At 39.1% G+C, this 27,695-nt stretch overlaps 2 protein-coding genes across 2 annotated transcripts in view; one reads left to right on the forward strand and one right to left on the reverse strand.

Annotated features, from left to right (window-relative positions):
* KIAA0556 (KIAA0556 ortholog) overlaps window positions 1–26,775 on the reverse strand; it is a 61,120-nt gene extending 34,345 nt beyond the window's left edge. Inside the window, exons 1-12 of the mRNA XM_009881948.1 lie at window positions 26,703–26,775; window positions 24,598–24,767; window positions 23,111–23,113; window positions 17,866–17,945; window positions 15,874–16,008; window positions 13,567–13,828; window positions 12,037–12,186; window positions 9,757–9,920; window positions 7,211–7,329; window positions 6,987–7,101; window positions 6,353–6,559; window positions 2,113–2,253 (exon numbers count right to left, since the gene is read on the reverse strand). Coding sequence (XP_009880250.1) covers window positions 2,113–2,253; window positions 6,353–6,559; window positions 6,987–7,101; window positions 7,211–7,329; window positions 9,757–9,920; window positions 12,037–12,186; window positions 13,567–13,828; window positions 15,874–16,008; window positions 17,866–17,945; window positions 23,111–23,113; window positions 24,598–24,767; window positions 26,703–26,764 — 1,608 coding nt within the window. The 5' untranslated portion in view covers window positions 26,765–26,775. The remainder of the gene's footprint in view (window positions 1–2,112; window positions 2,254–6,352; window positions 6,560–6,986; window positions 7,102–7,210; window positions 7,330–9,756; window positions 9,921–12,036; window positions 12,187–13,566; window positions 13,829–15,873; window positions 16,009–17,865; window positions 17,946–23,110; window positions 23,114–24,597; window positions 24,768–26,702) is intronic.
* A 321-nt stretch (window positions 26,776–27,096) lies between these two features.
* The window catches only part of GTF3C1 (general transcription factor IIIC, polypeptide 1, alpha 220kDa), a 44,039-nt gene continuing 43,440 nt past the window's right edge, over window positions 27,097–27,695 (forward strand). The window contains exons 1-2 of the mRNA XM_009881949.1: window positions 27,097–27,149; window positions 27,236–27,301. Coding sequence (XP_009880251.1) covers window positions 27,097–27,149; window positions 27,236–27,301 — 119 coding nt within the window. The remainder of the gene's footprint in view (window positions 27,150–27,235; window positions 27,302–27,695) is intronic.

A 27,695-nucleotide genomic window follows, 5' to 3' on the forward strand; every position in this document is an offset into this window, starting at 1 on the left:
GTGTTTTCCAATCGTGCAACAGGAATGGTATTTCTGGCTATTTCACTGATATTTGTGCACAAAGGACAGAGCTTAAAACCCGAGGCGCTTTTCTGCGAATTACACGTGGACAGAGGACTTGAAGTTGCATCTGCCCGACTTCTCACAGAAGACTGACAAAGAAGAAGACACAGAAAAGAAGTCAAGAACTAAAAGAACTAAGTTCTTCTATAAACCTAACCCTGCTGGACAAAAGCTGCTGCACCCTTACAGACAATGCCCCCAAGTGGCAGTCCAGCACTGAAAAAAAATCTCCAACTCAAGAGAGTGGACATGAATATACACACAGGAGGAACACACATATGGGCAATCACTTGAAGGTGAAAATGATCCACTTGGAGGGCAACTAAGACATTCATGCCTTTACGCGTTAAATCCATTCACAGATTTGTGAAGACATACAAGAGACATTATATTGGATCTTATGAAAAGAGTTCTAATAGTATCAAGTAATGATGCAATTTCAAGGTTGTAGCAATTATTTACAAAATGCCTGAATATTTCAGACAAACTTGAAAAGAACTGGGTGCCGTCACGTACACTTTATCTGTTCTTGCAGACTAAAAATGACCTCCTTTTTCACAGACCTCATCTGAAATAAATAAAGGCAAGATGAAGTGTTCTCTGGGACCTTCCTTGTAACACACTGCATCAAGGAATCTATGACAATGATGTAATTTGACTTTTACAGCTTCCTTCAGACATATTTTTCCACTTCCAGACTCAAGTTCTAGAACGCAAACATTTTCAACAATGCAAAAGGACTGGCCTGAATTAATTTTTTTGTCTGTTTTTTGAAAAAGTATGAAGGCATCTCTCACTTACGTGAGTTTTGAGGGAAAGGAGGAGGTTAGAATGATTACCAAAAATGAGACAGAAATCTGGCTTTGGATTTACATTACCAGGAATAAAATTGTTAGCTAATTGTATTGCTGGGTTTTATATTTCTCAGACAAAACTTCCTCGTGTCAAATTACAGAATTAGGCAGAACTGCTTTGTATTATTCTCTCATCTTAAGCATAACAGGACATTTCTTTAGCCATTGTGGATGGCTGCACTGCCACCAAAATCCATGGGATTATACTCCTAATGGATTTTACAGCTTGCCTTATAGCAGTTTATTAAAAAAAGCAGTGCCTTGAAACAGAGAAATACATTTATGCGTATTTCCTGCATTATATTCAATATGTTGGGTAACAAATCATACTATTACCTCCAAAAACAGTGGTCCCCTTTGCACTCTCTAATGATGATGGAACATTCTGTAGCCCACACTTTAATAGAAAAAGCTACTAAAATTCCAGAAAATAAATATAAATCATGTTGTAGTAAATTTGTTTGAGTTGTCCCTTCCATGGCCCTTTCCCTATGTATATATTACCATATGTGCTTATATAAGAACATGGATGAGAGCAAAACCAGAGGAATAAAGCCTCTTATTTATAATCCAGGACAGCAAATCTTCTTTGATCCAGTACCTGGGATTTTTTTCTTAACATTGCAGCGTACAAACAAGAATAATTTCCATGGTGACATTCAAACACACAAAGAGACCATCTGCCATGATGTCTCTCTTGTAACACTAAATTACTTGTTTTATTATGAACACACAATTAGTATAGTTTCTAATTAAAGCGGCAAAACCAAAAATCAAGTAACAGTCAGCCTATTTATACCTATGTACATGAGAAAACACATATTTAAACACATATTTACTTATCCTGTGATAAAAGAACTGAAAGTCCTGAATATGAAAATGCACTTACCTTTGCATCATTATTTCTCACCACAGTAAAAGATTAACTGACAGAACATGCAAGCCTTTTAGTACGTCTTTAGAGATCTTTAATAGCTTTGAAAGAAAATGTTAATTGTGCCTATGAAAACGTTAATGCTTACACTGCTACCGCTTACAGTTAAGACAAAAGCAATTTTCACCCCTCCCAGCTCCCTATTTTATTAGAGAAAATGGTATCTGCTTTGATTTCATACTTTTGGAAAGAAGATCAAACTGAGTTTCCCCTAGGCAAAGTACAGCATACATACAGAGGAGTTGAGAAAAGACTACTTACACAGGGAGTTGTTGGGTTGTAATTCCAAATCTTGATCTTGGATATACCAAAGTCACATGATCGGGTGGGATTGCGGATAACAAAGTAAAGTTGGACAGGCGGATGGAAAGGGCACATCCAAAGGAAGCTTTCCTTCGCGGTCTAAAAACACGTACAAGCAGACTGTCACTAATACTCTTTCTCCTAAAGCGGCATATTTTAATTGACTCACCACCCCACAGAAAAATATACCTCGATTAGAAAAGTAACCATTTAATAAAATCTACTACATTAAGAGCAAAACCTTAACCTCATTTCCAAACAGTAAATCCGACCCTCCTGCCTGTAAGACAGCTCACAACAACCTGACAATTAGATAAAGGTCAGCTGCTTGCTGTCCCAGTAAGACATCTGCACGCTCACAAATGACAGGCAGTCTGCCATGCTTTGTAACTGCAGGGTCAAAGCAAGCCCAGTTTATTTTAATCAAATTAATCAGCTTTGCAGGCACTGGAGGGGATCACCGAGCACAACAGACAGTCTATAATCATTTTACGATTTCTTAAAGTGCTTACACTTCTGTTTTGCCCTCTAAGAGGGGAATCTTAACAGAATTTTATTTCACTGCCTCTATTTTAATCAGGCTTTGCAGATCTATTCCTTAGAGCTATATATAGGACCCTAAACTCGAAATTTTCTAAGAAATTTTCTAAGACATCACAGAAACTCCCAACATGAGTTTTACAGACAAATAACAACCAAGACATTTTGAAGTACCAAAGAACGCCTAATTCTGGACATTGTTCAGAACTGCTACCTCTATATGTTCAGAAACAGAGGAAAAGCACGTGTGGTAGGTAGCTCAGGAAGAAGCAAGGAGTAAAGTTTCAAAACCAAAATGCTGAACATTAATATACTTGATGTCGAAATGTTACCCCAAAACAGCAATAAACGAGGGCACAAAGCAAACATAGATGCAGACAATGTTTCAGTGATCTGAGTTTAGCCAATAAATTAGCTCTCTATTTCCAAGGATACACAGTACATATAGTCACACAGTAGGTACACAAAGTCAGTATTTTTCCATATCCTTTCACTTTGAAGTGAGACTTTCAGGTTTTCCTGAAGGCAGTAACTACAAAACTTTCCTATCAAGTACTTTAGCTGTGTGCCTAATGATGGTGAGGACAAAGCCCTGCCAGTCTGTTTGAAGGCATCAAGCATAGATCCACTTCTCAGAGTGGTCATCTATGTGTTCCAAGCTCTTCTGGTTCATGATGTCTCTGCCTCAGAGGCCTCTCAAAAAGCTGTTGTTGCTTTGAATGTCAGTTTTGGGCACAAACAGCCATAAGAGTGCCTGACAGGCACTCTATACGAAAAAAAGAAAGAAGGCTCTCAACATTAACGAAATAAAGGATAGCCCTCAAACCAGTGTGAGCCCAACTCCAGGATCAACTTCCAAGCTAGATCACATTACTCAAGTGATGCTACGAACAACGATTAAAAATCATTTCCTATCAGCAGGCAACAGCTGATGACTGATCCATCTCCAGACCTGTCAGCGTGGGACCTGATGCCCTAAGAAAGCAATAGGTTCTGGCGCGTATTGAGATAGCGCCAGAGGTGCCTTCACAGAGGGCACCAGATTCAGCACCAAAATGGATTCTGGAGAGACCTGTTCGTGCTTCTCCCTAGTCTCTCTGTAAAGTTGCACATCATCCTCCAAACAATAGAAGGCACATCAGAGCCAGGCCGAGTATTGTGTCTCGACTGAGAGACAGCTCTACAGATCATTCTGTTTATCAGTGGAAGTTACTGCTTAGGACTGAGGATACACAAACTCACAGGTGGTACAGTCTCTGTCAGCATGTCATAGATGTGACACCAGAAATTGAAGGCACCTTGGTGAATCCATTTCAAAACTCACGAGACTGAGGAGGAGACTCATTTTTTAATCACTAGGAGTGATGGTGATGTCTTTGCCTTCACATGATGTACTCAAGTCTGGAGTCTTTGCAACTAGCACTGAAAAATCTAGCCCAAAAGTTCTTTGAACCACCAGGGTGAACCTGGTATGTCAGGAGTAGGAATTACATCTGAACTGGATCAAGGTGAAAAAAGTGAGTGTGGGAAACTTTGGTCTCAGATTTTGTGGGAGACTGGCCCGAGGCTGCTTTGTGTAGGTGCTGAAGGTATACCTGATGGAGAGTAAACAAAGGCTTGAGCACTGCAAAGAGGAATGACGTGGGTCTGAGGGTTCACCGTTGTGAAGAAATCGCTTTGTTAAATATTTCTGGAACTACAGTTACCTGTCCTTGTTCTGAGGTTTAAGAGACCTATGTATGCATACAAGAATCAAAAAGGTTTACAGAAAACAGTTTCAGTGGAATGCCTAATCTAGGTCTTGTTAAACATTTTATCCCATGAGGCACTATTTCCTTAGTTAAGAGCACCTGATGTTCTGCTAGGATTTTTTTTTTCTTTTACAGCACATCACGAAGCACAAGGGAGGACGAAATTTAAATGTTCTTCTTAAAAGTCTGCAAGGGTAATAAATAAACTAATAAATAAACAAAATCCCTGATTTTCAGGAAGAGTATGTCTGTTCTCAAAGACAAATATACACCTAAATGATCAACGATGAAAGTGTCTGAACCGTGGTAAAGTCAGTTTTCCACAAAGTAAGTTTTTATGTTAGTTTTCGTTCTGTTGAAAATAATAGTTGCTTGGAGATTCATTAATTGGTTGGTTTTTCTAATACACCCAAAAGCTTTCCTGTGTGATCTGAAACATATACAAACTGAAAATGCTGTTTTGATTCCTGCAGGGGTCTGCACTTCAGTCATCACATTCTAAGGCCATATTCTCTGTCCAGATTGCACCTTCTCTGATGCACTAACTTTCCAGCTTCAAGAGAGGAAACTACGGTGTCACAAATCAAAGAAATATATTAATCAATGAAATATAAAACCTCATTACTAAAGAATAATGGGACATATAAATATATGAGAAATGCTGAGGATAACAGGTTTATAATGGATTAATGAATATATTACTACATAATTTATAATTATCTAGAAAGTCTGAGAGTCACTACTACAACTGCCGAGTGTCATCTGCCAGAGAGCACGGCCTATAAAGGAGAATGGCTATTTATGACACCCAAACTACAAATTTCAGGAGATGGTAAGAAAGATGTTGCAAGTGAAAATATTTGTCTTCAAGTAATACTCCATACCGAGTTTCAACTAAATTTCAAAATACTGCATATTTGTCCTCTATTCTCATTCATCCCGCAAGCAGAAAAGTATCGCTAGCATGAAGTAAGTTAGAATTTATGTTTTTTGATAGACTAAGTCATATAGTATCCTCATCCGCTAAAATCATAGTAATTTTTACTAGAATCCTAGCTCTGAAAGCCCATGAGACAAAGGGCATACAGTGAATGTGCAGCACAAATGAAATGATAGCTGTATGAAGGGCTATGGCTAATCTCTTCGCTAGCATCAGGATTTCATTCCAGTTCTTGTCTTTTGTCCACTGTCTTTAATACATAAGCACTTCGTGTCTCCTCATCTTACTATCTCACAGATGAGCCATTAAATACTTTTCTTTTATCATGTCACACATTTTTTTTTGTAATCCTTTGTTCAGAACTACCTGCCTACACGTTGTTATTCTTCTATGATCCTTCCCTAGGTTAAAGGATAACAAGGGGACAGGAGAAAATAAGCATGTTTCCTTCTTAAATTTACTTAAATTCATATTAAGTGTCTGGAAGAAGTTAGCAGTGAAGCTCCAGTACCTTCAGATCACAAGAATTACTTAAGTTTATCAGCAGACATACTGTAAAAATGTGAAATTCCCGGTCCTTAAAGTTTTGTGATCTTGTTCTACAGATCCTATGATTATATTACAGTACTTTAGAAACTGAATGTGTTCTTCCATCCAAGACGACACCGAAGAATTAATATGAAAGGAGGCAGAGTTAAAGCTGCCGCCTTCCAGTTGCTCAGTTAATTGTCAGGCAAATTAATCAAATTCTGTCCTAAAACAAAATTATAACCAAATACCAACATCTTGGACAAGAAAGCTGAATTTGTTAAAAACAACTAATACGTGCACTTTTTTGAATTATCATATAGTTGTTATGCAAGTCAGGTTCAAAATGCAATCATGTTTCTAAACAAAATCCTAGTGATGGAATATTAAAGAATTATTATAACAAGAAATTGTCACATCCAGGACTAAGATGTCTTACGTTTAAGTTCTTGTTGACCAAGCAGCACAAATCCCCTGGGTTGTCAGCATTTCGAATGTCCACATCATGAGGAGACACAAATATCTTTTCGTTGCATAAATCAAAGAATTCCACCTCACTCAGGCCCACGTTTACTGGATTTCCCCAGTTAGAAAGCAGTTCCATAGTCACATAAATGGCATCACGTACTTCCATACTAGTTGTCCCCTGGATCAAAACGAAATATGGTATAAACATAAGTCACAAAACAATAAAATTGGAACAAAATAAAGACTGTTAAGACTACAATACTGACAAGTCACAAGCAAAAAGCTTGCAAACTCAAGGCTATCTGGATGACATTCAATCATTCTGGGTTCCACCAATTCTGCCCCACATCAACTAATTAATCTATGGCAGGGTAAGAGAAGAGAACGTATCACCCTCTTACAAAGCCTAAGGAGAAAACAGCTCTCTGTTCTTTGATTCCTTTGTCATTATGATGAACAAAGGAACAGTGATAAATTCTCTTCTTTTACCCTGCCATAGGTTTATTAGTTGACGTGGGGCAGATTCGGTGGAATACAGATCATTCAATGTACTTTTATTTCAGTAATACTGGGAAGCATCAGCTATGGCACATATACACACAAACCTTCTCTCTCAACATGGAATCTACTTCCGATTTGTCATCAGACAGGAATATGTCATTATCACGGGCAGAATGGCTCTCAGGCTCCGGAAGGACTTTCAGAAGTTTCTTCTGTTGTCTGAAACATACATATTCTTTTATGTGTTACTCCTTCATAATGCTTGTATTTTGAAGAAGAAAGTTTTGTTGGTGCAAAGGTGAAGAGATGACAGGACGAACCCACACACCCCACGGAAGAATCCCACGTACTCCCGTGCCGAATGGCAACTGTTGCAGCATCCCACCTTGGATACCCTGAGTTTGGTTCAAAGACTGGGCTCCAGTTCTCAGCTGGTTCTGAGCCAGTCTGAGAATAGGCAATACAAAGACAAACAGAGGGAGATGTTGACAGTTCCCCAAGCCACACATACTGGCCCACAGCTGGAACCTTCTCCCTGATTTGCTACTACTTGCATGATGCCTCAGGTATGTAAGATTATCAGGTGTAGGGGTACTACAGTACAGCTGGTGGTATACTGAAAAAAATCTCTCTTCCAAAAAGGAAGCTAGCCTTAAAGGAAATATATATATACCTGCTTCCAAAAGGACAAATTCTCTCCACAGCTTTTGTGACTGCAGTTCTTGTCTGGCTTTTTTCTGGAGGTTCAGCCATTGCAGAAACAACAGACGAAACAGAAAATTTCTTCTAAGTAAGAAAAAGATGAACACCTTTCATTCACATTGTTCTCCACAAAATGAGTATCAGTCTGTGTCTCTGGAATAAGTAAGAGTTTGGGCCCAGCTCTGGTCTCAGCTAACCTTAGCTAATCTGTAACTCAGTATAGATTTAAAGCACGTTTAACAGAATCAGTTTTGATTTGCAATGAAAGAATATCAAGCTCCAAGCTCAGGTCTATGTGGAAGAAAAGTAATGTAAAAGCATTCTCTGATGACTATTAAAAATACAAATATATGTGTGTGTGTGTGTCTGTCTGAAATCTTGTTGTATACATTTGGTAGGACTTGGAGTTGGCCAAAGCTTTGGCACAGGTCTGCCCAGATTTCTCCTTCTCCAAAAGAGGATCATAAAGACTTTTAAACCCTGAAAAACTCAGTTTTAGTAGAATAAAATATTGATTTATTGTTTTAAATATAGAACTATCAATATTGACTATCTAAGAGAAAACAGAGGAAAAGTCCTGCAGTTCCTACAATGCTATGGGCTCTTTCTCTGCCTGTACCCCGCTTTGTAAGTATACCCTCCTCCCTTTGTTATTTGTCCTAAAATTTTGTTGGTAGCTTCTCTCAGAGACAGAATAGGCAGCACAGTGAACAACTAGTTAGATGAGGAATGGCAGTCCTTCTGTTCTTAGGTCACTTCCATTTCTATAATTTTTGAAGAGTAAGAGAACTTTAAAATGCTTAGAAGTTAATTACTTTTTTAGTATTAAAAATTCTGCATTGTTATATATTTAAATATCAAACGCCAAGTTCCACAATCCTTAATTGCAAAATTAAATTACTTCTGGAAGATCATTTAGGTCAGCTTTAAGACTGAGAACTCATAGTGGGTTTTTGAAACTCAATCTCAAGTGTCAGAGTAAAATTACATCTATTTTAAGTATTATTTCATTATTTTTCATTTAGGCACAACAATATTAAAATCAGTCTTAATGTTGGCAGGAAGATAAATTATGTGAGAATATTCAATGGAATTTGTTCTCTCAATCACAAAGCTATAAATATCTCAAAAACAAGAGGAATAAGATTGAAAAGTTGACCTACATGATGAAATCATATGTAAAGGACTTACCTACAGTAAAAGAACATTTTCACCCTTGCTCCTAACTAAAGCTTCCCAGAAACCTAACGTTGGTTCAGCGATGACAGTGGATACATATTCATCATAGCGTGAGCTCACAACTTCAGGGAGCATCAGCTTGGGTTAAAGTGGTAAGCTGTCTTGGAAACTCAGAATTCAGATGAGTAACTCCAAGATTTCTATGCATCTCTCTTTTCCTTCCTAAAAAAAAATGAGTCTCCTAAACTCCAAACTGGAAGCAGACTTTGAATCCATGAACATTGTCCATGACAGATGGTTCTGTAAATTTCAATTTATGCTCAAATGTCTTTATTTACTTTCTTTCTGTTAGAACTGAATTATTGGTTATGCTCAAAGTTTGGCTAGGATTGTCAACACAAACCTCCTTATATTCTTTAACTTAACAAGGAATAATGGTCTGACCTGAATCAGAAGGGAATGGATTTTTGCCAATTCCCTTGTTTAGGAGTTTTTAATTGCTTTTAAACATGGTTGTCGGAGATAAGAGATGTACAAGCATTGGTGCGGAAAACCCGTACTAGCTCCTCCTCACTAAGAGCTAGCTAGTACTCTTCAAACGCAAAGCATGTATTAACAGGGAACAGTGCCCATATTAATGAGTCAAATAGAAAGGTAGGATTTATCGGTATGGAAATAACACATTCTCTTGTTTAAGAAGCTTCCAGAATGAAAATGGCTCAACTGGGCCTGCAGCTGTGCATTTGACTGTACAGACGTATCATGTGACTGGTCTATCAGTCGCACAGCGATCCCTGAAATCAAGAGAGAGCTGTGGGATGCTATCCTGAGAGCGCAGAATAAAGAAAACCACCCTATGGAAGAGCAACACAAATTCAATTACATTTAAGAGACATCACTGTTCATTCATACACAATCTTAATGTATAAGAGATTGTAATTAATGGGGGGGTTGCTACTTGATCAAACAGCCCTCTTCTGTATTTTGCTGTACCTTTTGAGGGCTTGTGGAAACGGTCTGCCTTTGCAAATCTCTCTGCAAGACTTCATTTTCAATTTGCATTGCTTTAACCACAGCTGAAACTGAGAGATCAGGATCCTTCTCACACATGTTCTTTCGAGTTGCTGAAAGCGGTCTTTCTGGCCGACTTAACGGTCCTGCCACCAAAAGAAGGAAGGAATATTCATTTTTTCCAACATAAAGTATGGAACGTTACAACAGTGTATGTTTGAAACACCTGATTCAGTTACCGACACCAGGCTTTGCCAGCAGTCTGTAACCATCCTGAGCAAGGCTGAGTTGCTCCAATTTGGTTTTATATTAAGATTCCAGGTCACACCTACTTTAGACAACAGCTGAAACAGTATCATAAAAGGAAGAAAACTGACAAATGACAAACATAATTTTTATGCTTTAAGATTTTTTGTACTTGCTTTGTTCCAGTATTTAACGTAAATGCCTTGTAACAGCTCATTGAAAAAGTGTATGTAATTTCACCACACCAGACTTTTTCAATGAAACTGGGGTGTTCAGCTATTTTGGAGGAATCCCCAGAGACTTCTACCAGAACAAGGGAAGTCAGGAGTTGCTACTTGCAAGGCAAAATAAATGACCTTATCACTGAAATAGTCATCAAAATGCCCATACACATTCCAATGTTCCCAAACATCACGGAGAAATAGAAATGTCACAGCCTATAAACAGGTTTAAAAGAAAGGAAATAAAATTTAACAATAGGGGATCTGAGATTGGACTGAAAAAGAAGCACAGTTGTCATGTTCAAAAGAGAAGCACAGTGGCTATATTCAAGGACTTCAAAAGTCAAGGAAAGAAAAATGATCAAAGTTGTATAGGCATTTAGATCTAGTGAAAATACTGAAGAACAGGCTGACATGCAAGCGTGCTCACAATGCTGCAGTGAGGTTTCCTAAGCAGGAGAGTGAAATGGCAGCGGATGTTAGTAACGTGAAGTCTACCTTGAAAAGACAGGAAGTTAGAACTGAACTGAGATTTGCATGCATTCACACTCTTTAAGCCCTAAGCCATCTACGCTCATAAAAACCTTCAACAAGCATTAGTCATCTTTGCAAATTCAGGGACAGAATAAAGTCCTTTTTATTTTTCTGTACTATACTATACCCCTGAAATGAAATTAATTTAAGGATTTGAAGCGATAGTTGGACAGAAACAGTTCTAACAAGCACTATTATAACCTGAAGAAAATGCTACACACATCTTTGGAAACCAGTTAAAGCGAGCATCTGCTCAGACAGATGGTGGGTGAGGGTCTCAGAAGCTACAAAGAGGATTTATTCTGAAGCCAAAAAGAATTAGCTTATTTTCCTCAATTTGGTTTTACGCCAATTAAGAAACTAATATTTTGACTCTTCAAAACCATTAGCTTTATTGCTTTCTTGAGACACATCTGAATTTTGCTTTTTTGAAAAGAGTGTCTTAACTGCAGGGCATGGTAATTCTGAAAACTATCTCAGACCTCTCAAAACTCAAGTTCATTCAGATGTGTTCAATTAAGGACTGTGCTGAAAAAAACAACTGCAACCATGATTTCAGCCCCTAGATTTGGGGCTAGGTTTGTTTTTTTTTTTTAGCCCAGCTAAATGCCACACCTTAGCAGCAGACTTCTAGAATAAGCAGCAGTGCCTTCAAAATGGTGTTCTCCAATCCAGGAAAAACATTTCCAGTATGGTACTAGATGCTGGCATACCCACCCAGCACTCGAGAATGATCTGCAGTGTTCAAGGTGGAATTCAAGTACAGTCCCAAGCAGCAACAGAGCTAGTTTTGCTGTGTTGTGGAAAACTATGCCTTTATTGCTGTAAATGCATTGTGTTAAAATCTTCCACCAAAGCATCAATTGCTGATTTTGAGAAGACACTCTTCTGTTAACAGCACAGGGAACAGATCTCCACGAGGAAAGTGGGCAACACAGAGCAAGCACAAGGACTGAAAGGGAGAGGAAAAAGCCTTATGCTGTGGAAGCCAAAAGAGAAGGCAGGCAGTAAAGATGTAGCACAAGACTAAAGTATATGAAGTATACAGGCTCTGGACTTCCTCACAATTTCACCTAAGTCAAAACACTCCAAGAGGCAAAAACACCACCACCCACCACCTCCTCTCCACCCCAAAACAAGAAAGGACAACAGCTAAGAAAAAACACATAGTGACAGATGTGTGCTGAAATTATCTCTCAGCCAGAGGCGGAAAAAGCATGAAAAACTCTCCTTACTGACATTAGATATTCTTATTTCTTACTAGAACAAATTTTTTCGTGTCTTTCCTGCTGCAAGAACTCAGCAGAGAATGGCCGAGTGATTTTATTTTTTACCACGATCGGTCTGACAGGAATGTACTTTTCAGCATTATCTTTCCTTTTTGCCGAGAGAACTCGTAGTGGCTTCACATCTGCAAGATAATAAGGGAACAGAAATAATCAACTTCAGAGCTATTTAAAGGCAGCTAGCCAGGGACACCCTATTGGATCTTAACTGCTGAAATTTTGCTGCTTTAATTATGCTGGCAAAGTGATAACCTCCATCCTCCCTCCCTTTTGCTGATCCTGTTCTATTGATGTAGAAGTACATATGCATGGCTTGCACTGACTTTGTGAAACAAAATAAAACATCATTATAAGGTACCAATATATCTCACCTGTACCAGATATTGACCTGCATTACTGTCAAGAAAAGCCAAAATAAAAAAGAAGTCGTGAGTCACTTATTAACATAGTTATACCAAAATAAATTCTTGAAATGCAGACTAAAACGTTGGCTTATTTAGAAGTTTCAAAGGGGAAGAGGGTTGCCTAGTGTAGTTCATAAGAGTACCTCTTCACTTTTTTATTTGAGAGTTATTAATGCCTCCATTGTTTGTATCACAGCTTTGAAACTCCCCTCTGGAAAAAAAATCATGTACTCTCCCAAAGATGACCTTCTCGCTGCTGCTTCATCCCTTGTTCCTATCTCTTCTGCCACCTCTCCCCATTCACATTCCACTCATCTCTATGATAATAAGAACACTCCTTTATTCAATTCATTCAAAGATTGTTCCTCTTAAGTTAAGGAATTAACTATGGATAAGGAAAAGAAAGAAAGAAAAAAAAGAACAAAACAAAACAAAACCAACAAAACCGACCCCAATGAATGTACCCGAAATGAGTGATGAAGGAATTTTGAGAAATCCTGAGTGTAGGTCAAGGTCTGGTTTCTGCCTGAACTCTCCACCTTTAACAAGGTAAACATCTTGTGCCTGGTTTTGGGTTTGGACATTGAGGTGTCCAAAGGACAAGACCTGACAAAAAGAAGTGGCTCAGAGCCAGACAGATTTGTTTTCTCGAATTAATACATTTTTCGTCAGGGATGAATAGCACGTGCTATGACAACAGTTATCCAGCACTCAGGATGTGAAATGGAGGAAGTTGAGACTGGGAAGATCTGGCTGCCTGGATTACTGCAAAACCAGTTCAAAAATATATTAAAATAATAATAATATCTTGAGAAATCTCGCAGACAGTCTGAGACAATCTTAGTTCAACTGTCTAGACCTGGTGATGCAAGTGGCTTAACCAGGGCTACATCTTTGTCCTTCCAAAAATGTTCTAAACCTAGCAATAAGAGGATGCAAGTCTCCCAAATCTGGAGATTAAAACAACAGGTTTGCTGAAGAGCATGAAAACTCAGAGTATGAAGTAACCATTAATGATTAGCCACCAGCGATTCCCTTAACAGTAATATTCTCAAAGAATTATTATAGTGCTGTAGTAGTGCATAATACACAGAGACTTACTGCTTTGATCCTGGTTGAACTCCAACACAGTAGGGGCACCAGAATCAAGGCTAGAGCATCTCCCAGCATCCTGATGTTCAGAAGCTTCTTTCTGCAGTGATCTACTGCTATACAACTGAAGGCCTCCAAAGCTTGTAATTGTTTCCTCAGTGGGAGATGGTTCTGAAAACACGTCCTCTTCAACAGAGTCATAATCATCACTAAGAGAGTCTTCTTCCATCCTTTTCTCTTCTGTACTGAGTTGCAAGCTTCTTCTCAATTTCTGGTACAATTCAAACAGATTTGTCAGAAAAGCTCAAACACATATTTTAAAACAAATCAGTGTGGCTGCCTCTTCCTCCCCTAGGAGAAAGAAAAATCTTCTCATGAACTAAAAGCCACGATACAGCTAAAAATATTCACATTCCTGTGTTGCGTCTTCACTCCTCTGATGAGGATTCGTAAAGAAAAATCATCCTACTAGTCCTTTGTTCCTTCAGAATCCTTGCAAGAAAATCCTGTAGGCCAAGGGAATTTTTATGTGCAAAACCAATTTTTAGGAATAAGTTACAAACAGGAGGTAATGAATGGAGAGGGCAAGGGAATATATTTTTCCAGTCTCACGCAGTTAAGATTGTCATATCTTTTGGCTTCCTATTTGAAGACTAGCTGCAATCCAGATTTTCCAAATGCCATCACAAGACTACAAAGCTAATGTAATACCGACTTCTTTATAAGCAATTAGAGAGGTGATAACAGACTTGCCTTGTATACATCTGTATTTCAAAATATGGTAGAAAAGAGCGGTGGTCTAATGGACTAAGCTTCCAGTTTGCACAGATTTTTTTTTTAAGTGGACACATTGTAACAGGATTTTACACAAAAATTAAACTATTTTGAAATTTACTGTGGAAAAAAACTACCCTGCCTCTCTCAGCATATGCCACAAACAGCACAGATGATGCTGGAAAGCCTTGCAATATTATGAATGCAAAATGAAAAGACCTTGCCTATTTTAAATGCTTTTTTTCCTACTTCGTTGGTATTAAGAGTTTTGAGATAACTACAGGTGAGCAAACTGTATGAGTAAAATGAAAACCTGAAGCTATCTGAGGTACAAATGAACTGTGACAGTGTATGTTCGGTTTGCAATGAAAGCTTCAAGCTGCTCTTCTGCTACTGATTACACTTGTTAGGAAATCCATGTTGACAGAAACATATTACAAAGAGCAGACAAACTTAGGTTAAAAAGAAGGTCTACAAGCAACCCGAGGCTTGATATTGAGCACGTCTTTATAACAGTCAAGACTATTTGTAGCTATTTGATAGGGAATTTTACAGGCTTTCTTTTAGTTTGAAACCTCATGACATCTGCATTGTAACAAGACATTCAAGAAAACAAATTATAGCTTCAGGAAAACCAAAAGTATTTCCACCTGGGATACAAAGAAAAGTGTGGTTTTGATTTAAAATTATTAGCTTACTACTTACACATAAATGATTATAAATATCCATCATTGTAAAAAAGTTACCAGTTTGTAGAGAAAAAAAAAAGAATTATAATCTCAAAAGCAATATAGGAAAGGTAGAAAGATGCAAGTTAGGAAAATATTGGGTAGTTTGTTTGATGTCAGCGGTACGATCTGTGGACAGTTTCATATGTAGATGCTACTCCACTACCCACAAAAGCTTTACTGGTATCATGAATCAGTTTGGCAGAAAAACCTTCATAAATTTCTGTTTATTCATTTTTTTAATGACAGGACATTTGTGAAGTGCGCTAGAACAAACTGCCATTAGTAACCAAACGGAAGGCTGAACTGTCAAACAATGGAGTCAATACAATAGCAACCCTTGATGGAAAGCAACTGTATTGATTATTATTGATATTTTAAAAACTTTACTCTGACTTCTGTTGGGTAAAATAATGTAATGCAACAATTTCAGCACGATTATTCAAAAACTAACCTAAACCAGGAAAAACTTGCTGTTTAAGCTTTCTCTAACCTGACAGCCAAGAGTGACATTCATGTGGACAACCATTAAGGAAACTGAGAGTCTCCTTGCATGAAACACCTTGGTTCTATCCAAGAGAGACAATATTCTACCTCTTTAAATTAGGACTTAACATGTTACAGTGTTGTTGACTGAGATAAGATTTTCAAAGTAGTTTTACCTTTTCTTTTCATTTTTTCCTTCTTTATGTCACATCTCATCAATGCAAAATCATCTGGTGAAAGAAACGCTATATACTGGGTTCGCATGCTCTGCCCCTTCACATTTCAATTGACATTACCATGAACAATAGAAGGCAACTGCCAATTGTACCTGGGAGTAACGGAGAGGATCATCACCATTTGTCTCCACGCTTAAGCTTTCATAAGGTTCAAAATCCTCAGAGTAGTCGAGAGGAGGTTTAAGGCAGAGTTTAGCACCCCTTTCTGTTTTAATCTCCACAGTTTTCTGTTAGGAGAAGCATTCAAAGAAATTAGACATCTTTTGTGCTATCAGCAGTACAAAAAGAAAAATCATCACATTTTACATAACAATATCTACATCAAGCAACCTTTCTCCCTTCTGTTCCACAGAAGGTTTCTGCCCTCCCCGAGCTCACTTTTGGGCCCTGCATTATGGTTTAACTGCCCTAGTCAAACTTCCTACCTGCTGCTGCTATCCCCAGAGTTTGGCATCAAACTGAGTGCCCATCGGGGTTCACCCCCTCACCTAACCAGCTGAGTGAGAAAACGATAGGAGCAGGGATACAGCAACCAACAAGACAGCTGAAGTGCAATCACGTAAAGCGCAGGCATGAAGTGCTGCAAGAAGTGCTGGTGGAAGAACCTTATGGCAAAAGCTCTCAAGCCTCTTCTGGGGCATCAGCATGTGTGGGTGCCTCTCTGAAACGCAGCTACACGAATGGGGAACAAACAGGAGGAGTTCGAAGCTTGTATCCAGTTACAGGGCTATCACCTCATTGGGATCACAGAGAGATGGCGGGACAGCTCACAAGACTGGAGTGCTGCGATGGATGGATACAGGCACAGACCCTTCAAGAAAGACAAGCTGAGAAGGAATTGTTATCCTTTATGTGAGAGAGAGATGGAATGTTAGGAATGTAAGGAGCTCTCCAAGGAACACGTCAGGAGCCAGTCAAGAGCTTCTCAGTCAAGACTAGGAGACAGGGTGCCATTATAGTGGGCATCTGCTATAGACCTCCTGATCAGGAAGAAGTGGATGAGGCCTTCCTCAAAAACCTGGAAGAATCCGCGAGTTCAAAGACCCTTGTCCTCATGGGGTACCTTTAACAAACCTGGTATCTGCTGGAAAGACAATACAGCAGGACTCAAGCAATCTAGATTTCTGGAATGCCCACAGTACTGATGACGCAACAAACAAAGGTGCTCTGCTGGAGATGCTGGGAGAGCTGGGACTCTACAGCCTGGGGAAGAGAAGGCTCTGGAGGATCTTTTCACTGTGTATAAATACTTGACAGGTATCTGCTCACTGACAGGACATGAGGCAATGAGCACCAACTAAAAAAAGAAACAAACATGAAACTCCATCCAAAAAGAAGAAAAAAATTTACTGTGAGGGTGATCAAACACTGGAACAGATTCCCTGGAGAGGCTGTGGAGTCTGTAGAGTATTCAATACCTGACTGGACACTGTCCTGGGCAACCTGCTCTAGCTGACCCTGCTTGAGTACAGGGATTGGACCAGATGACCTCAAGAGTTCCCTTTCAACCACAGTAATGCTGTGATTCTGTAACATCTATGGATGAAAATGACTAATTGAAGTAAGAGCAATTTTTTGAAGATTTATTCCTCTTGTGTAAAATATAATAAGGGAGCAATGTTAAGCCATAAGCATTCAAGCACAAAGATTTCTTTGTGAGATGTGGCTGCAGAAGTGGCTTTGTGAGATGTGGCTGCAGAAGTGGCTTTGTGAGATGTGGCTGCAGAAGTGGCTTTGTGAGATGTGGCTGCAGAAGTGGTTTAAATTAATTTCTTTTACTTCATAATTAGGACGATATCAAAGTATGCACACTGTCAGTCACACAAGCATGGCTGAAGTTTCTGTGATGAATGTTACTGAAACCAGACCCTTTCCATGAGATTTGCCTCTTTAGGTTTCAAAGTAGACACAAAACTGGCCAGGGTATCGTTTCACATTGTCACTCAGTATCCAGACCAAACCAAGAGTCAGACTCTATGCGAGTCCCAGCTGCCCACTACCTACTAGTTGCAACCAATTTCCCCTGAAATTATTTATGGTCTAAGAATTAGATCAACAATGCATTCTTTCCAACTGTTTCTTACCTGAAGCCAACCTCTGCGTTGTATTTTGCTTGGTGCAGTCTGCGTGCTGCATTCTTGCAACTCACTCTCTTCTACCTGGGCTGTTTTTTCAGAACACAGAGACAAGAATTACAAGACAGAAAACAGAAGTACGGCATTTGACAATATACACCTTAGTTTGCATTCTTCCCCCCCCCCCCCCCCAGATGAGGACAGAAGAGTAAGTCTTTGATATGTGAATGGTATCAACAACTGAAAGGGCATTCGACTTCAGACACTGGCTAGTTGGGTACTAGTAGCAGGCATTTTGAACCCCTTCAGAGACAGTCATCATCATGTGTATTCAAGAGAATAATTCGTTTACAGATACATTAGCTTAACAGCAAGTGAAGCTCTGCGTTCATTGATATGAAAAGTATAGAAATATGTTGTAGAATAGGGGCACACATCATTCTAACTCCTAGCCGGGTAGACAGCAAGCTGTCTTCAGAACCTAACTGAGCCCAAAACCCATACTACTAAAGGCAGACTCTGACAGACAGGGTCCCGGTGAACAACAGGTGACACGCTGCATTTACAAAGGAATTGCCTGTATTTACTCTCAAACTAAGGAAACATAAGGTATTGGCAGATAAAACAGAATGTACTAGATATTTAACATACTGTGCAGAGAAGGATTCTTTGTGTAGAAGTCATAAATGAAGGACAAAATAATTTTCGTTCATGTCTAAAGTAGGGAATAGTTGGTTCCAGAACTTCTGCAAAAATTCTATGTATGATCAAGCAGAACTGAGGGTTCCTGTGCTGGAAATGGTCCCAACTTACAGTAGAACAATGGATTTTAGAGAATTGATTGAGACAGAGAGACAAACATCCTGCAGGTCACATCAGCATCCTTAACGGAGCAAGGGCATCACCAACATTCTCAATAGCATCCTAAATAAAGGCATCTTGTTTCCTATGTCCAAGACAGATTTACAGCTTCCATTTCTTCTCAGTGGAGAAAAACAGCTGATGCAAAACCTTTTTTCTTTAAGCCATAATTTAATGGTCACCCTAAGCCAGCAGGAACCGGCACTACCAATAAAAGAAGCAGTCGTCCTACAAAGGTCATAGAATCACAGAAAGATTTAGTTTGGAAGGAACCTCCAGAGGTCACCTAGTCCAACTTTCCCTTCAAAGCAGGGGTTGCTTCAAAATTAGACCAGGTTGCTCATTATAACTCTCTATACCACATTTTCTTTTTTGGGTTGGACAACGCTACATGCACCTGTGCAGTGAACTGTTCAGAGAATTATATGGGCAAATCTTAACTGAGGAAAAACATAAAAGAAAGATTACTTTTAATTATAGTCACTTGTGCAATCTGGTTCACCATGAGAACCAGATTGCACAAGTGGTACAAGCAGGTAGGAGAGGACAGGCACAGGGTAGGACCATTCTTGGGGGAAGAGTGTATGCTTATATCAATTTAAGAGTGATCATAAAATTACAGAGCAAGAAGAACCAGATGTTGTTCTATTGCTTCAGCACAAAGTATCTGTTTCTTAGGCCTGAAATGGGACTAAGAACAGAGGGGGAAAGGAATGGACTGCTCCAAGGAAAAAGAAACAGCCCTTCCAACTAGAGCTCCTGCTACTCCATTAGGCTACTCCCAGGTAACTCCAGAAATACTTTGCAGACATTAGCATTGGTGCTGATTGCTACGGGGCTCTTCGGGCACACTGAGGGCGAAATGTCCTGAGAATACAATGCTAGTAGTGTGGTCTGATTCAGTCACTGCTTTGGGACAGAACTGGAAGCATCTTGTACTTTCACTTCCTAAGAAATCCATCTCTTCTAAGCAACTGCCCAGAAGGCCACTCACGTATGCAATAAATGTAAGCAGGAAAAGGGGACAGGCACTCATGCTACCACTGCTGAGTATTTGGTTCTCAGAATTGTTTGAGTGTTTTGTGATGGATTCATGTGACCAGTAGTTCAAATCCCAGGCAGAAACTGATGCAGCTGAGCCAGTCATCTGAGCTACAAATGTTACTTTAGAACAAAAACATCCTTCTCATGGGATGGATGGGATGCAAATATCAATCACTGCCTGTTTTGGCACACAAAACAGGTCCACTGGGGTCATTCCCATAGTAACTCGAGCTGACTATGCCTATTCTAGTCACCACAAACTGAGTAGTACATCATCAAAATATTAGTCACAGTCAAAGAAGACCCCATGCTACCCTTAAGCCACGTCTTGGTCACCACACCAACATTCACTGGAAGTACATACATGGTTGTGAAACTATGTCTGGGTTATACACCCAAAGAAATGACAGTATACCTAGAGACCAGCTTCACTGTCTTATAAGCCCATCGTTTACTTTAATTCATTTACCAAACCTAAGTGTAAAAAGTTTATCAATCACTATTACTCCTAGGGAACACAGACAAAGAAAATAGTCCAGACAAATAGATTTATGACAACACTTTCAGGAACCACAAGAAGGGATTTGTGCCCATTCTATATTATTAAGTATCACACATTCCTAATTTTTCAGTGAAGACTAATCCCATAGATGGATGCTTTAGAAGTAATAAATGATGCAATAACTCTCACGGGAGATGGATAGGGAAGAAAATTCAGTGCTGTACCTCAGCTAGAAATAGTTTCTGTAAGTAAAATCATATTCAATCATTAAGAAGAAATGCCTAGAAATTAAACAGACCACAAAATTGCTACGGTACTACCCCTGGGCAAGATGCTTATACAGATCACCAATGACTGCCACTCTGGACTCGAGTGGTAAAATCAAATGGAAGAAGAAAAATGACAGGGTGATGATTCAGTTGGTAACTTTCACTGCAGCTACACTTGTTTAAAATAACAATATTGGATAGCTAAGACACAACAAAACTCTGAGTTCTCTTCTGCAGAGATAATGCTACTGTCTCTAAGTTGATGGAGTTGAGGAAAGGAACAGAAACTGCCACTGAAGTCTTTAGAGACAAGCTGAAGTAACCTTAACTGAATCAAATGGCATTAAGCAACCATAAAAACAACCAACTTTGGTTAAGCTTAGAGATAACAGCTGCACCACAGCTTGTAGAGGAAATTTCTCCTGACATAGTTCTATGACAGCTGCTGCCACAATATCCCTGCACAATTTTTGGACCAAAAAGTCAAAGATGTTGCTTTACACCCTCTTTAGCTACCTAAAGGTATATCATGCCAGTGTGACAGAGCACACCGTTGCCTTCTTTTTCCAGTACTCAAGAACATTAACTTTTTTGCATCATTACACACGTTTTTACTTTCACTTAGAACAGTGAAACTAGGTGACTAGTTGATTCCCCATCACCATCCCATACAACCTGCAAGAAATTATATAGCAGACAGCTAAGCCTGAACACACTTACATTTGAAAAGAAATAGTATGTACCCAGTGTAGCAGGAAAACAGAGAAAAAAAAAAAGAGATCAAGGTTAGAACAGTTACTGACAGAAAAGTTAGTTTCCAGTATTGTTGAGATTAATAAACTTCCAATCATAATAAATTATCGTATTAAGTAACCTTTTACCTCTTTGTCTTAATTTGTGAGTGAAAATAAGGCTTAAGCAGACACTGATTAAAAAAATACACTCTAAGAGACAAGTTGTAGCAAGTGTGAGGGTAACAGCCTAAGGTTGGTAAAGTGTTTTATACAGGGATTTAGTGAAATCAACTTTACTTTCATTATGCTAAACAGATTAGAAAGCCAGTAAGCTCATACTTTACACCTTCATACACGCAAAATTATTCCTGTCACTAAATGGCTCTCTATGACTGACAGACTTAAATTAGAAATAAAATACACATTTTTAAATAAAGCAAGCTAAATACTTGCAGAAAATGGTAAATTTTTTTTACTTCAAATATTTAAATAAAGATTAGCTGTCTTTTTAAGGTGATTGTTACAGCTTAAACATATTTATGAGCTTAATGCAGCTATTACTGGATATAATTTGATTATAGTCTATGTCATCAAATGTCATTTGTCTACAGAACACCAGACTTAAATAACACTGAAGTCCATCAGATTTTAAAGCCTATTAATGGTGTTATGTATCACAAAGGTATACCATTATTTTACACTGACAATTTATATACATTTCTAATCTTCTAGTTTTAGTTGTAACTGCTTAACAAATAGAGAGGTGAGGAAATTAAACTTTGGAATTAATTAGGAATCAACTAAGAAATTGATAGGCTGTTGCTGTTCTTTCATACAACCAGCTTAAGTAGTGTGACGAAAGAGTTCCATGGAATTTCATTCCACCAAGCTCAAATGCTACTGCCTCCTTATCACAGCCCGACCAGTAATCTCACCAACTGAATTACAACTCTGATGAGTAAATGTTTAAAAACTTTCTAGACTGCAATCTCTGTAAAACTCTCATGTAACTCACCATTTGTCCTGGCAGTCTTTGTCTCATTTTTAAGGCAGCTATGTGAGTTGATTTTTCTGCGGTAATTTCTCAGCTCCGAATTAGCTCCATTCAGATACAGAGAAAATCCTTGTTCTAACTGCTCCAGTTTGATTTGTATAGGATCCTTTCTTTTTAAACGTCTCAGCAGCCTGAAGTAGAAAGGATGTTAATTCATCATTACGCAGAGCGTATACAGATGTCAGATTACCAATAAATGCAAAAACCACACAATGACACAAAGCTAAAAAATAAGTTTCTAGTCCAAACAACAATTTCAGCATATAGCTTCCAGGACCTGCTCCTGTTCCGTAATGCTTGTATGAGTACCCACATGCTGTGACATGTGAAGTTTGACCGAGCCTCTTCCTTCGGAGATTTTTTTCTATGTTGTTTCTCATTTCACATTATTTTTCCATTTGGTATCTAGTATACTTAACCTTTCTTCTTGAGAATATTTAAGATTTTTACTTAGAATACCAAAAAGCTTAAAAATGGTTGAGCTTTTTTCAAGAAAAAAGAAAAAAAAAAGAAAGTAAAAAGATTATTTGTGTTTTGAAACTTGAGGGGGGAAACCCCCAATCGATCATGCAGTTAGAGATACCAGAAACTTAAAGTCCGGTTAAAAGAACATTAGAAAATGCCCTTCCCCAGGCTGAATTCCAGTGAAAGACCTACCCTCCCACTTCCAAGTGTCATCTTCCCTCCTGTTACCATGAGTTATACTCTGTCCATCCCAATTCCTTCGGTGAGGTGACATGCAGGCCAGGAGGTTGCAGCCATGTGGGTGACAATTTCCGCCTTCCCCCACATGCTGCTTCCTGGTTTCCTTCTGACTCCAGGGTGGGTCAATCCACGGGCCAAAGTCCCTCAGGGGTGTAATATTAAATAATTTGCTTTTATCCTTTTCCAAAGCTGCTTTAGCAGACTATATATGAAAGAAACGTGTATTCACAAAAATTGGCTGTTCTAACATAATTGTGGCTTTTGGAGGGTTTTTTTGGTCTTTTCACCAAACCATTCAGTTTGTTACAGAATTTGAGTAAGAATTTGAGTAAAAATCTTATGACTTCTGGTAAAGCAGGGAATGCAGAAAGTTCTGTAGGCCCTTCTGAATTAACCAATGAAATTAATGTCTAGAGCACGACAGGAAGATTCACATGAACGAAGATTAAAATAAATGTTTTAAACTTGTTTGAAAGATACAGTAGTTTGCAAAAGCCACCTCCATGTCCTTATCTCCCACCTTAACAGAACCTGACTTTGCACATTTACCTTAATGCAACCTTTGCATGCAATTTTCTGTATTACTGAAAACATAAAAACTTTGTCTCATAACAACATCCTCACAGTGTGAGCTGCTAATTACTTCTGAATCTAAAACCTCTTGCAAGAAACGCTTGCTCATGGATAAAAATGTAGAGAGGACAAAGTCTTCGAAGCAAAGATAAAAGTTTATTCAGGATCAAAATAAAGAAGTCAGCTGAGTCGGGTGCCTCTCAAAAAGAGCACACCTAGCCACAAAACTTCAGGTATTTATGTCCTGCCCCCTTTTCCCATTGGTTGGGTACTTCAGGGCGCACATTCTTTCACGACCCGTCAGCCTATCACAAACTCGATTCACACTTTTCTCCTTTTAAGGAGATTATTCCTGTCACTAAATGGCTCTCTATGACTGACAGACTTAAATTAGAAATAAAATACACATTTTTAAATAAAGCAAGCTAAATACTTGCAGAAAATGGTAAATTTTTTTTACTTCAAATATTTAAATAAAGATTAGCTGTCTTTTTAAGGTGATTGTTACAGCTTAAACATATTTATGAGCTTAATGCAGCTATTACTGGATATAATTTGATTATAGTCTATGTCATCAAATGTCATTTGTCTACAGAACACCAGACTTAAATAACACTGAAGTCCATCAGATTTTAAAGCCTATTAATGGTGTTATGTATCACAAAGGTATACCATTATTTTACACTGACAATTTATATACATTTCTAATCTTCTAGTTTTAGTTGTAACTGCTTAACAAATAGAGAGGTGAGGAAATTAAACTTTGGAATTAATTAGGAATCAACTAAGAAATTGATAGGCTGTTGCTGTTCTTTCATACAACCAGCTTAAGTAGTGTGACGAAAGAGTTCCATGGAATTTCATTCCACCAAGCTCAAATGCTACTGCCTCCTTATCACAGCCCGACCAGTAATCTCACCAACTGAATTACAACTCTGATGAGTAAATGTTTAAAAACTTTCTAGACTGCAATCTCTGTAAAACTCTCATGTAACTCACCATTTGTCCTGGCAGTCTTTGTCTCATTTTTAAGGCAGCTATGTGAGTTGATTTTTCTGCGGTAATTTCTCAGCTCCGAATTAGCTCCATTCAGATACAGAGAAAATCCTTGTTCTAACTGCTCCAGTTTGATTTGTATAGGATCCTTTCTTTTTAAACGTCTCAGCAGCCTGAAGTAGAAAGGATGTTAATCGAATGAGGCGACTTAAGTGCCCACGGGTAACAGGCATGATGGCCAGCAGATCCCAAAGCCATGCCTGTACCCCATCCACTTGCTCGCAGTCGGGTTGTGGCCACAACAAAAAAAATCTCCCAGCCTCAAGCACAAAGAAAATCCACACCAAATGTACCCTTATCCTATCTTTTGCCTGGGTGCAACCCTGCTCCCAATTCCCAAGCATCACCCGTAACGGGCTGTCAGGTGAAATGTTCTAACCCGGATCCTCAGATCCCTTTTACTAGGCGCATTTCCCATTATCTCGGTGTCCCGCAGGACTCTGTCCACCCAGAACGCTTTCACTCCGCCCCCGGGCGCCCCTTTACCAGTCCTTCTCCTCACAGTGTGTTTTGAAACTTGAGGGGGGAAACCCCCAATCGATCATGCAGTTAGAGATACCAGAAACTTAAAGTCCGGTTAAAAGAACATTAGAAAATGCCCTTCCCCAGGCTGAATTCCAGTGAAAGACCTACCCTCCCACTTCCAAGTGTCATCTTCCCTCCTGTTACCATGAGTTATACTCTGTCCATCCCAATTCCTTCGGTGAGGTGACATGCAGGCCAGGAGGTTGCAGCCATGTGGGTGACAATTTCCGCCTTCCCCCACATGCTGCTTCCTGGTTTCCTTCTGACTGCAGGGTGGGTCAATCCACGGGCCAAAGTCCCTCAGGGGTGTAATATTAAATAATTTGCTTTTATCCTTTTCCAAAGCTGCTTTAGCAGACTATATATGAAAGAAACGTGTATTCACAAAAATTGGCTGTTCTAACATAATTGTGGCTTTTGGAGGGTTTTTTTGGTCTTTTCACCAAACCATTCAGTTTGTTACAGAATTTGAGTAAGAATTTGAGTAAAAATCTTATGACTTCTGGTAAAGCAGGGAATGCAGAAAGTTCTGTAGGCCCTTCTGAATTAACCAATGAAATTAATGTCTAGAGCACGACAGGAAGATTCACATGAACGAAGATTAAAATAAATGTTTTAAACTTGTTTGAAAGATACAGTAGTTTGCAAAAGCCACCTCCATGTCCTTATCTCCCACCTTAACAGAACCTGACTTTGCACATTTACCTTAATGCAACTTTTGCATGCAATTTTCTGTATTACTGAAAACATAAAAACTTTGTCTCATAACAACATCCTCACAGTGTGAGCTGCTAATTACTTCTGAATCTAAAACCTCTTGCAAGAAACGCTTGCTCATGGATAAAAATGTAGAGAGGACAAAGTCTTCGAAGCAAAGATAAAAGTTTATTCAGGATCAAAATAAAGAAGTCAGCTGAGTCGGGTGCCTCTCAAAAAGAGCACACCTAGCCACAAAACTTCAGGTATTTATGTCCTGTCCCCTTTTCCCATTGGTTGGGTACTTCAGGGCGCACATTCTTTCACGACCCGTCAGCCTATCACAAACTCGATTCACACTTTTCTCCTTTTAAGGAGTTGTTTTTCTACTTTTTCTGCGTTACACAGCTCTGCTTGTGCTGTCGACACACAAAATGGCTGCTCATAGCCCTGCTTGTGTCGTCGACATACAAAATGGCTGAAGCAAAACAATTCCATCTCTCACACTCTTGTTCTATAAACAAAAATCGTCCCCGTAAGCCATGGAAACAAGAACTATTTTATTAATAAATTTATCTATATTTTAAAATATGCTGAAGAAATACCATTATCTCCTCTAGAAATAACAACTTTGATGTACTTAGCAAACAAAGGGAAGAAAAGACAATCACCTGAATGCTTTAAGACACAGCAACTCAGACTTTGCATCACAAGTTTAAAAACTTGGTTTTTAAACTAATACTCACAACTGCTGAGATTAGATACTGTGTTAGATGGTACACAACAGCTACTACATACGCAATAGTGGTAACAATTACGTATCTTACCGGTTTCTCTGCTGAAGGGATATTAAGTATTCATCATGTTTTTCATCAAAGTCAGTCACCATATCCTTAATATAAAGCTGTAATGAGAACATAATTGTCACACCGAAGTATAGAAATAATTTATTATAGAGTACTACTGGTTTTGCACCCTCAATAGACATGAATGCTATAAACTGAAAAAAGTTCCTCCTTCAACAAAGCATAAAACTGTGAGAATAGTAAACAAAGTTCCTGAAGAACAGAGGAAGCATTACTTGTTTTACTTGTTTTTCAGAACCCTTCACAATCTACTGAAGAGCCAAAAAATACTAAAAATTGAAGGCGTACGCTATAATGAGTTTACAATCCAAGAACTGACAAACAAGTCAATTCTGGGGCACATGCTGAAAAAGCCATGCCCAAAGCCCAATTGCAGGATGATTTTCCTGAACTGCTACTGCTCAGGAGGTCAGTTAATTCTGGAACTTATTCACTGCAGAGGCTGTGTACATTTAAAGTGTTTAAGTGAAGATTTTACCTTGCTTGCCTTTCAGGAAATACAAACTTTTTCAGCAATTCCCACCACCTATCCCAGAGTCGCTGCTGCACGTTGAGGTAAGGTACACTCTTATACATGCAGAAGTTTAAACTTGCCACCCAAACATTTAATTTAGTTCTGTGCCAACAAAAAAACACCCAAAACCTCCCTATTTTGTCTCTTACCGACTGCAGACGTATCTGCTAACACACTGCCCCTGCCCGCGCCCTCGCTGAGGTAACAAACTGACACAGCCCCCTCACCTCGGGCTCGGGCCCGACCCCCCCCGAGGCACCGGGCTCAGGAGAAACTCAGAAGCAGAGCCCCCACCGGACGCAGACCCCGCAAAGAGCTGAGCGGAGCGCGACGGCGAAGAAGAGAAGGGCAGGGCCGGGCCGGGCCGGGCCAGGCCGCGCCACCACTGCACTGTTTGGCCGTTTCCTTGGTTACCGGCGCTGGCGGGGGCGCCCCCTCCG

The sequence above is a fragment of the Charadrius vociferus genome, unplaced genomic scaffold (assembly GCF_000708025.1).
Source record: "Charadrius vociferus isolate BGI_N301 unplaced genomic scaffold, ASM70802v2 scaffold593, whole genome shotgun sequence".
Lineage (NCBI taxonomy): Eukaryota > Metazoa > Chordata > Aves > Charadriiformes > Charadriidae > Charadrius > Charadrius vociferus.